General features: G+C 37.0%; 1 protein-coding gene across 2 annotated transcripts in view; it reads left to right on the forward strand.

Moving 5' to 3' along the window:
* The window catches only part of LOC115240492, a 183,723-nt gene extending 175,387 nt beyond the window's left edge, over positions 1 to 8,336 (forward strand). Inside the window, exons 6-9 of one of the 2 annotated variants that reach the window (XR_003884783.1) lie at positions 298 to 713; positions 1,925 to 2,089; positions 3,797 to 3,930; positions 4,160 to 8,336. Coding sequence is in view for 1 of the 2 variants with exons in the window: in XM_029815674.1 (XP_029671534.1) it covers positions 298 to 713; positions 1,925 to 2,089; positions 3,797 to 3,840 (625 nt within the window). In the remaining variant the exon portion in view is untranslated. Of the gene's footprint in view, positions 1 to 297; positions 714 to 1,924; positions 2,090 to 3,796 lie in introns of both variants that reach the window. The other variant, XM_029815674.1, reaches the window with a different exon arrangement.
* The last annotated feature ends 7,985 nt before the right edge of the window (positions 8,337 to 16,321 follow it).

A 16,321-nucleotide genomic window follows, 5' to 3' on the forward strand; every position in this document is an offset into this window, starting at 1 on the left:
AAACAAGTGATATATTCACGTTAAATAATGATAACGAGCATATTGGGAAATTACATACACAAAATTAGACGCGAAAGTCACGAAGACTTTACGAATTTTTAGTTTTCAAATTCTAGACAGTCTTTTAATTAAAAAGCCTCAATTTTATTTTAATGAACTAATTTATATTCGGCTCCTCTCCGAACATCGTGGTCCCTCAAGTCTCCTTTCCGCCGAAGATCGATATAGGAGGTACAGAGCGAGAATATCTCGGAATTGCTAGAGCTATCCGATCTAATGACGCTTTTCTGATTTCAGATACTGGAGCACGACAGGGAGCGGTCAACAGATCGTGACGGACGTTCCGCGCGATAACAAGGCGGCGATCATCAACAGCATCGCCTCGTCGTACGCGTCGTGGCAGCGGCCGAGGTATAACGCTACCCCGATGCCGCGAACTTCGAAGATCATCACCGTCGACGGTGATAAAACGAGACAGTACAGCGAGACAGGAAGATCCAACTGGCCGTACTATCAGACATACAGACGAACGGCGGAAGCGCAGAAGGCGCAGATCTACGAGGATATCCAAAGGAAGATTGCGAATGCGTCGAATATCTCGAGTATCAATTACTCATTCGCGAGCAACGCGACCAACTTGGCGGATCAGCGCCAGCACAGACTCAGGATGAAGCATCACGGGTTGACGTCCAAGGGCAAGCGAGTTAGAACACGTGAGTACCAGCATCTCTCGGGATATAAATCACGTATCATTCGCGATATTAAGTTTCATTTGTATCTAAAAGAGTTATATTTTTTACAATAATACTATTTATTATATATATCTTATTAATTTTAATATATATTTAAAAAATTTTTTTATACTTTATATAGTGCCTTACGTGAGTTTTATATATTATTATATCGTTTAATATTATCGTTTGAAAAATACTGGTTTTTTCATTCGCGTAGAAGGGTATAATGCAGCTAGTGACGCTATATCGAGGTGATACGATCGATAGCCATCCCTATTGATCACCGCTAATCCAGCAAAGAATGATTACGGACATAATTCAAAATGTTTTTCGATCCTTCGCTGGTATCTCCGATTTTGCTATTTAATCGAGCCTCTAATTAACTCTTTAATAGACACGGCGAAAACGGGACGACCGAACAAAACCCCCGATGCAGTTTTTCATTGACGATAGCTAATGCAAAAGAAGCGAGCGCTCTCAATAGCCATATTTCCCGCGTAAATGATCAAAGCGCACTACCACTACCTTTTCCTTTCTCTCTCTCTCTCTCTTTCTCTTTCGTCTTTCACATCCGCGTTGTGTCCTCCACCCTTTCTGTCTCGCGTTTGTCCGCCGTTCTGGTTTCCGTGCCAAGTTGATGCAGCCTTTTCCTCGCATGCGAACATTTAGTGTGCAAGATTGTACATTACATAGCAGTATATTATTCGATTTGATAATGAGACATAACTGACAAATTGCAACGTAATAGCAAAAATTATAAATATTTAATTTTAAGAGATAAAAAAGAGTGAGGAAAATTGATCATTATTATGTTTACACGAATCTAATATTTCTTGCAATTTATCTAATCCTAGGATTATCGCATTTCACTTTAATTATGATTTTTCGAAAAGACGATCTTAGCCGAACTTAACGAAACAATGCCGTATATTATGATTCTTCGATTTTAAGCTAAACTGTCTTACTATTTAAATCGAAAATTAATTTTTTTAAAATTTAACAAAAGGGGGAGAAATGTCAAAGAGAGTAAAATTTAAAGCCAGAAACTTGCCTTTAAAGCTAGAACTTTCTTTATCCTCGTTGAGGTCACCTATCACAGTCATCTAGTTCCGACAACTCCCTGCACGTCGCGAGATTAGACGTGGACCCGCAGACCCGCTCGAGCGGAATAATTGCACTCGTGATTCCAGGCGCACCGAGAGATTGCAAGATCGGCGAATGGGGTCCGTGGAGCGCGTGCAGTCGCAGCTGTGGGGTAGGCGAGACCCAGAGGACGCGGAAGGTCACGATAAAGCCGCGCCGAGGAGGCGCCCCGTGTCCGCCGTTGAAGGAGACAAAGTGGTGCGGCAGCGTAAATCACCGCGCCACTATAAATGCCGCACCCTGTATATTCATTATATTTTTTATCATTATTTCCTTCGGTGTCATTATTTATATATGTATGTCACACTCTGAATTATTTTTTATTACGTTTTATATTTTTCAAAATTATATAATTATTACCATGCCATTATAACATTTTAATTATACGTAGATTCTTTTTTCAAATAAAAATGTTAATTATAATTAAAATACAATATACATATTTGCTGCTTTTATAATATTTCAATTGTACGTTTATTCTTTCTCGAACAAACGTTAATTATGATTTCACAAAGGCCGAATATCAATGTATAGTTGTATAGTTCAGCGACATTCGAATTTATTCGACAAATGTATTCGTTATAACAGGAGCGTAAGAATTGTATAACGCTATTGCAATTATAATACATTGGCCAGTTAAATTAATTCAGTCAGCAAATCGACTGGCAGAGCGCTCGAATCATTTTTGTCATTTGCAAATTCGCGAATTTCACTTTCTCCTGGAAATAATTAATTTTCAACTTTGTCTCGCACGAGACGACGCACTATACCTCGTGTTTTATACAAGTAATACGTACACGTTTGGCAAATGGCGTCCGACAAGTTCAGTGCACCACTGATACCTGGCCAGTTCCATTTAGTAATTGCTACCTAACACGCTCGTCCAACTTATTACTGTCTAGGCGCTGTCTACACTGTGGCGTTTCGCTGCATCGCACCGACCGACTGCATGTATATTCATCGAGTATTGATTGCGAATATATGGACATAGTAATGGAAATTCCGCCGATTCGCGTTAAAGCATTGCCCGATGCATCGTCAGTCAAAATGCGCGCGTCGGACAATAATAATTACACGCGAATAATATCAACGTAACCAAGTGATATATTGACGTTAAATAATCATGGAGAGCATATTGGGAAATTACATACACAAAATTAGACGCGAAAGTCACGAAGACTTTACGAATTTTTAGTTTTCAAATTCTAGACAGTCTTTTAATTAAAAAGCCTCAATTTTATTTTAATGAACTAATTTATATTCGGCTCCTCTCCGAACATCGTGGTCCCTCAAGTCTCCTTTCCGCCGAAGATCGATATAGGAGGTACAGAGCGAGAATATCTCGGAATTGCTAGAGCTATCCGATCTAATGACGCTTTTCTGATTTCAGATACTGGAGCACGACAGGGAGCGGTCAACAGATCGTGACGGACGTTCCGCGCGATAACAAGGCGGCGATCATCAACAGCATCGCCTCGTCGTACGCGTCGTGGCAGCGGCCGAGGTATAACGCTACCCCGATGCCGCGAACTTCGAAGATCATCACCGTCGACGGTGATAAAACGAGACAGTACAGCGAGACAGGAAGATCCAACTGGCCGTACTATCAGACATACAGACGAACGGCGGAAGCGCAGAAGGCGCAGATCTACGAGGATATCCAAAGGAAGATTGCGAATGCGTCGAATATCTCGAGTATCAATTACTCATTCGCGAGCAACGCGACCAACTTGGCGGATCAGCGCCAGCACAGACTCAGGATGAAGCATCACGGGTTGACGTCCAAGGGCAAGCGAGTTAGAACACGTGAGTACCAGCATCTCTCGGGATATAAATCACGTATCATTCGCGATATTAAGTTTCATTTGTATCTAAAAGAGTTATATTTTTTACAATAATACTATTTATTATATATATAAATCCGTGCTCGGAGAGCAAGCCGATCATCGATTACCATTGGTAGTCATCGTCGGGGGTCTTTCACGAACACGTGTACCAAAGTGACTCGCTCTCACGGACGAAAGGTCGCGCGGGCAAGCGGACGACGAGACGGGTGAGGAGCGATTTATGCGAGAAATGCGCACGCAAACGGGACGGACGTGATCGGTATGAGAAATTAAATTAACGGAGAATGATATAAAGTTGAAGTTGAGAATATCTTTTATATCGACATGGCGCTGGGAATGTATTATTGTGGGCTATAGAAAGAGAGTAGTGATTCGTGTGGTTTGACAATATATATTACAGAAAAATTTCGTAAACAATAACTCTGATATCTTTAGGAAAAGAAGGGCTGTTGCAGCGACCATTGGCACCGGACGATAATACTACGTATGTTTACGCAAACGATCGTGCACGACGTACATATTTTTGTTACGTGCGACTTAAAGCGACATAATCTCATGGTATAATTTTTTTAATTACGATCACAGAATTTGCGATTATTACATAAAACCGAGAAGGATATCATGGTCGTCATTCGGTGACTTTATTTTACTCGCTTACATTTATTGTCGTTTGATGTCACCGTGCAATACATATTATTTGCATCCCTCAAATTCGCCAACATTGAAAACATTGTCAAAGATCGCCAGAGAAATCCAAATAGCTGACTCGTATTGTATCGAGTTTCCGCGTGTATCACTAAAATGCGTTTGAGTCTCGATTTTCACCCGGAGCGCGCGGCGTTCCGATTTTTTTTTGTTTTTTTTTTTTTTTTTTTTTTTTTTTTGTTTTTTTTTTTTTGGGAATAATTGAACAATCGAGCACTGTTTGTCGAATTTGTTATGGTAAAGTTACGGTGAAAAAGCAACGTAAAAGAGAAGAAAAAAATCGTGTATCTATCTGCGATATTCGTTTCACTAATACAACGCAGATCTGCAAATTGTTGTATTTATCTAGTCATATCAATACGTCTGAGATTATGAAAATACCAAAGATTGATTTATATATTAATTTGACGAGAAAATGGCTTTTGAAAATTAAATTAATTCGCGATTTCAACTCGCGTCGAAAGCGAGTTTAATATGGGATAACGTGACTATAACACGCCTCGATCTTTGCACGCGATCGAAGGTAGAAATGAACCTCGGCATAATTGGAAAATTGACCCAACTTTCCGGAAGAAAAACGTTACATGCAATTAATCTGATAGTTTAATCGCCGGTACAAATAATATACCGCGAATGATCGACGTGTACCACACGCTCAGGCGCGAGAAATTTCTCCGGTGAAATTTAACCGTCGCGTGCCACACCATAGTCTCGCTGAGATTAAGTCGACGTTTCTCGGAACCTAGTACATTGCTTGTTAGAGCGAAGTTTTTATCGGCCCGCTATTTTCTATCACGAAACGAAAACGGTCGTGTGCGAGAGATTTGCGATGGAATTCTCCTTAAACAAGGTATAAATAAAGTTAATAATCAACTTAAAATAAGATCTCTAAATGAGATCTTTTTTTAATTAAAAGGAAATATTATTTCTTATATTTACTTGTAATTGTATATTCTCTTTTTATTTGATTGCTATATTCTTGGAATTCTATACTTACTTTATCCTTTATGGTATAACTTTTTGTTCCCAAAGGAATTTTATTTTCGAGAAAATTCGCAAGATACGCTTGCAATTTTTTGCGAAACGTCGTGCAATGATCGAAAAGGTTAAAATATCTCGTGGGAAGAAAAAAAAAGCGTAAGATCGATGTCCGCGTAGGGCGTGTCGAGTAAACGCCAGAGCGATTTTCAGCGCGCTCGTACAGATTTTCAGAATCCCAGACAAGGTCGCGTGAGTGTTTTTCGCAAAGCGTCTCCTCGCTCGATAGAGAATACCGTGGAATAAAGCAGGAACCCATAGAGCGGGTGTTCCGCAAAATTTGATTTTTTTTCTCCACCGTCACCGAGAGTGCTGCATCTCTCTCTCTCTCTCTCTCTTTCTCTCTCTCTCTTTCTCTGTCTATCTGTTTCTCTCTCGTGGCGTGGTAGGGAAATTTTTACAAAGATATCATCAGGTACGTCTTAGGTGAGTGTATTATATCTTAGGCATAAATTTAACGATAATAATTAACAATTAACGTCTAATTGTAACACTCGTTAATTATTAGGCCCGTATTAATCGCGTTCGCGACGCGGAGTTCGGCGTTGGTCGCGCAGAATATTCGAAATTTCAGTTATAAAAATGAAATCGAACCATCCCGTAGAGAGGGATGGATCTATAGATCTAAAAGAGTGACTCGACGTTGAATTCCGCACGCGACGTATATACGTCGACGCACGGCTTGTCCTTCGTATTTATTAATGTCCGTAGCCACTATTCTCACCGGATATTCAGTGCTGAATGCCCGATCGTGAAGATTTATTGATATATATAATACGATCGATTAAATTAGAATTTTAAAAATAGTCATAATTTGCAAAAATTGCGTAGTCGCGTTTAGCGCTGAACACGCGGCGAGAATAGAGGTTTGCGTAGCTAAAGTATTGTAATTATACAACTTTTTTTTACCCGAATTTATATGTTAATTTTGACAGGAAAATGAACGTAATGTAAAAAAGCTATTGTGTCAGTTCACTATACGTCATTGTAATAAAAGGAAATAACGTATAAATTTTCAAAATCAATTTCGTATATGACGCAACAATAATGATTTCTCTGCTGCGTTGGTTCTAGCGAAATGTAAAATAAGCACGCTATGAAAAATAATGGTACGGGCGGAGAATATAGCGTACTGTACAAACTCACGTACCGTCGCGTAATATCTGTACCTATATCTACGTTTGTTCATCGCGCTGAAACTGAAATGAAAAGCTAATCGTCGCGATAACAACGGATAAAGGTGGGTGAGAGGAGTCGATTACGCATAAAAATTTTCAAATTGCCGCTTGGCATCTCATAACGCTTCGGTAATTATCTTGAAAGTACGAAAAAGCTGCGCGTTACGCAACACCTCTCGACAATACTCATATAGAGTAAGATGGTATATCTTTTTTACACAATCATCCTTGCTCTCTTGCTTTCTTTTCAATTTTAAAATTGTTGAAGCCGTTTGTGCATGCAAATCTAACAATGGAAGAGACAGCTAAAAAGCCCTCGCGATCGAAATAATAACTGCATATAATAAAATTGAGTACAAACGAAAGATGATGACTCTCGAAATTTTCTCTGAGGAACAATCGACTTTGTTCAAGAACTTCTCGTTAAAATCGTGCATTTTATATAGAAGATGTATTGCTCTCATCCTATCTTTTGAGCGAAAGATATAGAAAGCGCACACGGCGGGGATACAATCTTAATTACAGCGGTACTTATGATGCTCTCTTTCTTTCTTTCTCTCTCTCTCTCTCTTTCTCCCTCTCTCATATTACGTTAAAACTCGATCGTTCACGATAATTAGCGGCTGATCTTTGCCGGAGATAATCTTTTAGAATCCATCTTTGGCGGCGGGAACGTGCGGTCGAAGTAAAATATCGGACCGAGTTAATCCCCGACACGGAAATGCAACCGGCGTATTGTAAAATCTTTCATGGAACAATACCGCACGGCGATAAGAGAGAAAGAGAGAGAGAGAGAGAGAGAGAGAGAGAGAGAGAGTCGCTCTTTTCATTTTTCCCTGATATATATAATATATATATATATAATATATAGGTATAGGAAGGAGGGCCGAGCCGTTGCCGTCTCGCAGTTTTAGATGCATTAAGGATAAACGTTTTGTAAACTAAACGGGAAAGCTTTCGTGAGAAACGGGAGCTTCTATGACACGGAAAGAGGAAAGGAGCGAATACACAATACTTTTGAAATAACGATCACAAATCACTGTAAATTTATTACCGTCGAATAGAGATATTTAAGTTCGGTGCAATTGAATCAGAGAGTTCGTTTATATCGGGATCCGTGATAATGCAAGGTGCAATTCTTTTCTGTATTCCTCAATTGAGCTCGATCGTAAAACTTTGCTCTTTTGGATACAATTTGAATATCACAAATATCTTTCGTAAATTAATTATTTAATTTGTGCGCGAAATATAGTTTGTTATTTATTATTGAACAAATGAAGATAAATTGGACAAACTTATATATATTTTGCAGTCTGTCTTATATTTTATAGAATATTTATTTAATTAATACAAATAATATGGAAATATATTTCTTTATCCTTTCCTCTTTCGCGCGTTTCCGGTCTACGTGACAATGACAAATCAATGACAGATTAATGGAGGAGCTAAGTGGAGTGCCATGATGATTATTCTGTACAAGTCACTGTGCATTCTAGCCCTGTAAGGATAGCCGATAGGACTAGCGATTAAGCCGAAGCATATGTAGCGATGTATAACACATAAGTTTATATTACATAATAAAATGTGTCGAGAAAATAAGCGGGCTCCCTTCTCGATCTTCGAATACATAATATTTTTCACTTGCGACGTATGAATGGTATTCGTATATAATAAAGTAGTAATTATTTCAGGAATCGTGTAATCCTCTCTCTCTCTTTGTTACCCTTTTTTTACTCTTCGCGAGTATCATTCTACACGAACATCATTTTCCGATAAAACTTATATTTCCATATAAAATAATTCCGTTCCGTTAACTAAATAACGTGAGATATAAATCGTTTTAAATTACTAAAAATAAAATAATGTTTTTGTAAAATACGTTTACTATAATACTGTGCACATTTTGTATAAACCGTCTGCCAAAGATTCTATATAATTTCAGGTACTTCCACTCACGTTAAAGAAATTCTTTTTCAAATCGAATGTTAAAGAATGCGCCTTTATCTCTTCGCATTCTAGACATTGAAGATTTTTTTACAACAATCTGCAAGACACCATAATAATAGCCATTGTTGTTATATTACAAAGCCGATAGAAGAATCTTGACGACGAAAGACACTACTGTAAGTATTCAATTACATTGATGTAAGTATATAACCACGCCGGAAGTAAGCAATTTCGTGTAATTCTTCAAATTATAAAACCGAACGAGTTCTTTTGCTCGTTTACCATTTTCCACCCTCTAGATCCATCTCACTACCGCCGCATCGCAGTCATGATAAAACCGTCGGTGATGGTACGCAAATTCACGCTTCAAGGAAATCGATCGTTACGGAGATAGCGTTCTCCCTCGCATAACAGCCTTTTAACAGTGTTACTCTGAAATTTTACTCTCATCCCGCGTAAAACATCCTATATATGTATAACATACTAGGAGCATACATGGGAAATTCTGGATAGAAAACACTACTGCAATTCGTTTAATTTACAGTACATCGACGAAAATTTTCCTAGCAAGCGAATGTTTCGGTTTTTCTCGAACATGATTACTGAACGTCATCTCTCGTGGTATTTCCGTTTGCAATAAATATTCGTTATGAACGTATCGAAGATGATTATCAGATTTTTACGTCCCATATATAAAAAGTTTTCGAATCTTATATAAAACGTGTGTAATTGACAGGTATAATGCTAGAATGCAATTTTGATAAAAGAAAAGAGCTTTTCAATAACTTTGATCAAAAAGATAAAACGAAATTCAATAGATAGAAAGATAACGCAGAAACTAGAGTCTTGTCGCTCGAGAGGAATTATATTGTCGATTTACTTGCATTTACATTTATTATTTCAACATAAAAAAAAAAGAAATACTTTAACCAGTTAGCATATCCATAGTATCATTTCAACAAAATATCCATCTAATAATTATATATCACATTATATATAGGTATATATAAAATCTACTATTTCCCGAGTGATTAGATGAATTATAATTTTTGTATATATAATGCTTGAAGAATCTGCGAATGCTTGAAATTTATTTAATAATTTATTTTTTAAAGAGAGATGTTTGATTATAATCATCATTAAAAATATTTTTATAATTAAATATATAATTTATTGTATTTATCAATTATATTCGATTATTATTATTTTGCTCGCAAAGTATCCAAAGTATATATGTATACCGTACATATACTCTATTAGAAAAGTCTCTAAGAATATTCCGAGAGAATCTGCCGTAATTAAATATCTCTCATTGGATACCGCATAATATTGTATGATATAGTCGATAGAGAATCACGTCAATCGAAAACGAAGTAGACAGTCTTCTAACATACTTGGAATAACAAATGCGAAAAGCCGAAAGCGGCAGTATTGTTAGCTTTTGTCGAAGCAGTCGTTGAACCCACATTGAAATCCATTTTTCACAAGTAGCTCTCTATTCTTGCTTACCGCCGGTCGAGACCAGGCGGCATCATTCGAAAGCGCATGGAGTGCAGCAGTTCTATTCATCTTTCACTGCTCCCGGTGATTCTCTGCTCGACGGACTTGTTTCTCTTTGCTCCCCTTGCGCATCCTTCTCCTCCAGCACTCGACGGACGAAACCAACGAGCGATGGTAAACCATTGAAGAGAGTCAAGGTATATGTACATAAGTCGTATCCAATCCTGAATACTCTGCTCTACACTCCTCTCTCTTTATATCCTCGAATCTTCAGTTTCTCATCATCTCGTGGTGTACATTTTATTATGTCGCATATTTTTCGCGAAGAACCAAGTTGACAAGGAGAATTTTCTCTCTCCTCGACTGCTTGCCGTTCTTCTTTCCGTCTCAAGTGAAGGCTCGGAATAATATTATTTTTTTGAAAATAAACATACGAATAAATAATAAGGGCATTCTTTGGACAATTGCATTTGCCACCGCTTATCTCTCTGATGATTTATTGTTTATTGCAAATACATAAATAATGTATTTTGCGTACGTTATAATATTCAATACAGACAATCGGTTCTCGAGCAATAAAATTACTGCCAATCAATATAAATGTGGCTTTGAAAAACATATAATATAAAAAGATCAAATAATAATTAAATATCGTTAAATAATATAAAAATATCTAAAATATTTTTATTTGACAATAAAAAGACAGAAAATAAAAATGAATATTAATGCGTATAAAAGCGATAAGACAATTTAGCAAGAATGATTGGATTGATTAATATGCAATTAATTTGCGAATAAAAATATCCGTCGAAATAATAATACGCGCCTCTTTATAAGTTCCTTATCGGCTTGCCGGTCTTCACGGAACTGCAGACGGCACTAATAATCGTCCCGATGGGACGATTCTACCCGTTCGTTGTTATCACGCAACATTACCCCAAGATAAAGCGTCCAACGCAGCGATTGCAATGGCGCTGCTGCAAAATTGAGAGAAAAGATCGAAATAATAGAGTCTAAAGTCGTATAATAATATTAATACAATTTTCATTGAATGTTAACCGTACCAGCCCTAATTTTTTTAAACAATTTTTTTATTCGTTGATAATTATATATTTACATTAAATTTATAGTTCATATCTCTTTAAAAACCTCCAATTCAAATTTCTAATTAAGCGTGAAATTAATATTTTACGAAACGCGTATTATAATTAAAAAATAATCCGTGATACTTTACGATAGAGAAAAATATAAATTAAAATTATTAAATAATACTGCTCGAACAATAGTCTCAATAATGTCCAGCGCTTTATCCGTTATTTCGTGCTCTTTAAAAACCTGCTCGCTGTATCGATAATGCTTCCCTGGGGGCGATTCTGAATTTAGCTCTTAGTCAAGTCAGCTTTGCTTGTTATCACGCAACATTACTCCGAAATAAAGGACAACGCGCGCCAGGTAACCCTCGAAGTGGTATAAGAGGTAGACGGGGATACTTTATCTAGAAGGCGTATGATCTCGCAACCCTGCGTGGATAAGAGATACATAGATAGGATGAACCCTTCCTTCCGCACGCCCTTCATGATATAAGCCAGCGATATATAACGCTGCTGCACAAACAAGAGTCAATAGACAGTGCACCACATATGTCGCTATTGCGGGGTTCAGCGCCTTGGACGACACATAATGTTGCCCCAAAGCCGTATACGAGTCGATAAGACCTATTCATCGAGGAGGATCGAAACTCGCTCTGTCCCTCTTACCGGGGGATCAAACCGATGTGTTTACTCGCAAGCGTTGATACGCAACGAATACTGGTTTGTCTGCGAGCTCTGCTTTAATTTTTATATCGTAATAAAACAATTCGATTTGATGAATTGAAGGAGAGATTGATAAGAAATGCCGCGTGTAAATGTATGTGTGCGATATTCGTTCTTTAATTCTCAAGTCGTAGCAAATATAATTATTTCGATAATTATTTTCGTCAAAAATATTGAGATCATAAGATATAAAATAAAAAGCTCAATATATAAATTATGCAACGAAAAAAGGGTAGATCCAAGGCTATAATATAAGGAAATATTTACACGCTGCTAATTTGCAACCCATGCATAAATCAACTTTGCAGAAAATAACATGCAATCTATAGGCGAATTGATAAAATCGATTTAACGAAGTTGGTTGTTTCGTTCGAATATCGAGCGATTATTTCATTTATTCCCGTGTTTATTTGTGGAAATTAATGAGACTTGTATGCGATTTTGATTGGACAAGCAAGAGTATTGAAACCTACGATTTCTAAAGAACAAAATAATTATATATTTATGATTCTGTAAATTACATCTCTCTCGCCCAAAATAATTCTCAACTGCGGTAACTTCTATACAGAACGCAATTCCTCGTACAACCAACGTGCGATACGTCAAATTTAACAAATACCATTAGAAGTTGCAACGAGCACGTCGCTAAGAACACGGACTTCCCGAAATTGTTTATAAACGCATTATAAAAATACAGCTTTTAGAAATACGTTGCTTTTAGAAATATTGCAGTTACAACAGCTTCAGCGTCAACATGACTCTTAATAAACGAATTGAGTGCGTGCTCTCTTTATACATAAACTAATATTACGCCAATTTTTGTCCCAACAATTTTTGCCCTTTTCGCCTCAAATTCGTTATTAAAAAGATATTCTGTTGTCACGGTAGATTTTTTGTATTAACGGCTCGAGCATAGAGAGAAAAAATATTTATTCTAATCTTTAGTGAATCCTCAGATTTTTGAGAACAAAAGATAAATTTATACTATGATAATAGAAACTCGCTTAATTGTTTATTTATTCAAGTTCAATATATGTGTAAATTATAATAATATAAGATGATATACGATATAACGTGCAACAATCACAATTATAAACTTTACAATGTATATTCTGGTTTGCGTGGACTAATTTTACGCGTAACAGAATATAATGAAGTGCCAACGAAGTAAAACCGGAACTCGACGAGTCTGTAATAACGAACGAAGTCTGCGGGTCGTGGGACAAGCGTACGGAAAATCGATCGCAGTCAGTCATAATAGAGATATTACCAAGGAGGACACGTGCCGCCCGCTTAGATACGAGGATAGTCGGGGGTTCACAAAATTAATAACTCATAAATTTCTGGGAATATTGTCGGGAAAATTATCCCATATATTACCGCGTCGGCCGACTAACTTGGCGTCTTCTATATCCCGAGACTCCTTATTGCTTCAAAAATGCGAGGATTATCATTTGCGCCACCGCAACCGTCGTCTTTTTTTTATTCATCTACCGTGATGAGAACTGCGTTTCCTTGGCGTGCATAAGATGAAAAAGTTTATAGCGAGAATTACATCGATATCAAGTCATCGAGCGTTTATATTATCTACTGTACGATTATCTTTTTCTCAAGATGCTGTTACTCTATTATGTAAAAATATAAATGAGAAAATGTATTTTATTTTGAAAAATAATTAATCTTTACTCTTTTAATCATTAATTTAAAGTGTATTCTTTCTGATATTTGAAGTAATCCGTAAGATCAGAATTTACGTATTTAAAACCCATATAAAATACATAAAAATCAGGATTACGGATTAAAAAGATGGTATTTTTATATAATTATATACGAGCTGGAGAAGAATAATTGCTTTTGGTCGTTCCCTGTCGCCCATACGAGCAAATAGTAATGAAGATAAACACCGGTAAACACAAATTATTCCGTTTGCCTGTCGGCCTTTGTTAACACACGCACTACTTTGTGGCGTGAGTGAACCTGACAGTTCTCCCAGGAATATATTCCGTTTCTGCGACGAGGCTCACAAGATTAGGCCGAGAGAAAAGGAAGGGAATCAATATTTATTCGACAAGCAGCGTAGCACGCGTTTGATCCGTGGATCGGTTACGGTCATATTGTTCTAAACAATCCTATCAAAAGTCTCACTACAACTCAATCATACATTCAAAACCCGAGAAATTCTCTTCCCTTTTCTCCCGCCTCATCGGCTCTCCTATCGCAACCTCTCTCCCTGTCTTACCTCAATGACGGAATCCGTAATAGAGACGCCGGACCTCCTCCGGCGTCGTAATCGTTCTCTCGGTAATTGCGATAGCGATGAGTTATTGTTACAAGAAATGTGAGCCGTGCAGATAAAACGGATCGATCCCCGTCGCGTCGCCTTTGGCGTATATTCGTGACCAAACGACCAACTATAACGAGAAAAAGATTCACGGAAACTTTGGCGAGCGTATTTTGCAAAATTAAAAATCAGTAAAATATTATTCGAGGAATTATTTAATACGCAATTTAAGAGAGAAACCGACCTAAAATGCGGGATATTAATTAAGAAATGTTTAGATTCTATATCGTGATAGATTGTGCTAGTTCGGAAATACTATTTGGCTAACTATTATTAAGTAATACTCGATCCTATAACTTTGCCTAAGTAAATCGGGAGTATTTAATTTTTCGTTAATATATATAGCCGATTAAACTTCCAATCGGCAACTGATATTACGTAAACTCGCGCTTCAACTTGTGCATCACGAAGCTCTTCGTTAAATTGACGCCAGAAGCACAATCATTTGGATCACCGCTTCAAATCCCGGTCACGAACAGCTAAATCGTGAGATCGTAAGTTCGAAATGGTAAAGTACATTCGTACTTTCCGATGTATATTTTCCGAGATACGTACATTTTCGGAAAAGAAAGAAAAGTTAGATGAAGAAAAGAGAGATGAAAGAGCAACAACGAAAGAATCATCGCGCAGTACTTGCTAATTACTGGCATTAAAGCTGAAATAATTAAAGCAACAAAATAATTATTCAAAATGATAAAATCATCAATTTTTAACAAAATCAGTATAATTTCTCTCTTTTATGAAATTATTATACCTTTACCTCCCTTTCCCTTTACGAAAGTGCGTGGTTATTATTTTAAGATACAAGCTTTACTTTCAAAAGAGATTTGCTCATTTAATAAAACTTATTGCTATGTGCAGTTTTAATAAACTAATATCGTTACAAAGAAATTATAATAAGCCACCACTTGGTTTTTCGGGCAATTAGATCTATTCCTTGCATTCGAATGCATCAAATATCAGAGAATTAATTCCACAAGAAATACACGGAGAGGTTGCGATCAATAACAAGAGGATTCATTAAAAGTAATTTTTTTCCCTAAATTTATCTTATTTTCATGTGAAAAAAGAGCTACTCTTTATTTCTGACTATAACGTTCTATGTTACACATCCATACATTCTCTTTTAGTAACTTAAGCGGATTATGTAGAAGATACATTTGGCGCTGAACATATTACATCGTGAATAAAGCAAAACTTTATCTATATGAAGAAGCAAATGTTATTTTATTCGCAACACAAGGACTTTCGGTGATGAGGAGACAGTTTCCGTTGGACTGGACGAAGTATCCGCGACAGTTACTTTGTTCACGACTGTAAAATCTATTAGATGCTCGCGAGGGACTACCCTAGACAAGATACTCGACGAACTATCGGTTTCCTCCCTGTGATCGAGGGAGAGAAAGACTCCGCAACCGAGTTCAAAGATGCTGCGCTCAAGGCCGCTTAAACTTTACAAGCGAGATGTTCCTCATGTACGATACCGTGCTACGGGCTTTTCAAGAACCTTTTTCCCTCTCCTCTTCCCCTTTTTCCTTGACTCCCCTACCTTCATACTTCCTTTACTCAAAAACTTTCACGACGCTTCTTGGGTAAAGCCGGGGCGAAAAGCAGACGCGATGAAATCGAGCCCGGTGAAAGCGTCTCGTAAATTGGGTAAGATTCTGTTTACCTTTCCACAGCACGCGCAAAGACAATGATGATCAAAGCTGAAAGTCCATATAAGGTAGCTTCTGTCACATAACACACATCCTTCTGTCATCCTCTTGACAATCAAATTTGACCTGCATTTTAACTGAATTAATTCGCAAACTATGTTATCGTTCTGGATACAATGTCTCAAATATTATGTATTAATTTGTATTGTCAAATATACTATTCTGTATAAATATTTTCTTTATTTATTTTGTAAAAGAATAAATAGCGAGGCGCAAGAGAAATACTATGTGAAAATATTTTATGTGAAAATAATTTATACAATTTTAATATCACTTTATCACTAAGATTAATCTCAATAAAATTCACACAAATGTCGATTATGTCACATTCATATATACATATACATATATATATA

The sequence above is a fragment of the Formica exsecta genome, unplaced genomic scaffold, assembly GCF_003651465.1.
Source record: "Formica exsecta isolate Colony F162 unplaced genomic scaffold, ASM365146v1 scaffold117, whole genome shotgun sequence".
Taxonomy (NCBI): Eukaryota; Metazoa; Arthropoda; class Insecta; order Hymenoptera; family Formicidae; genus Formica; species Formica exsecta.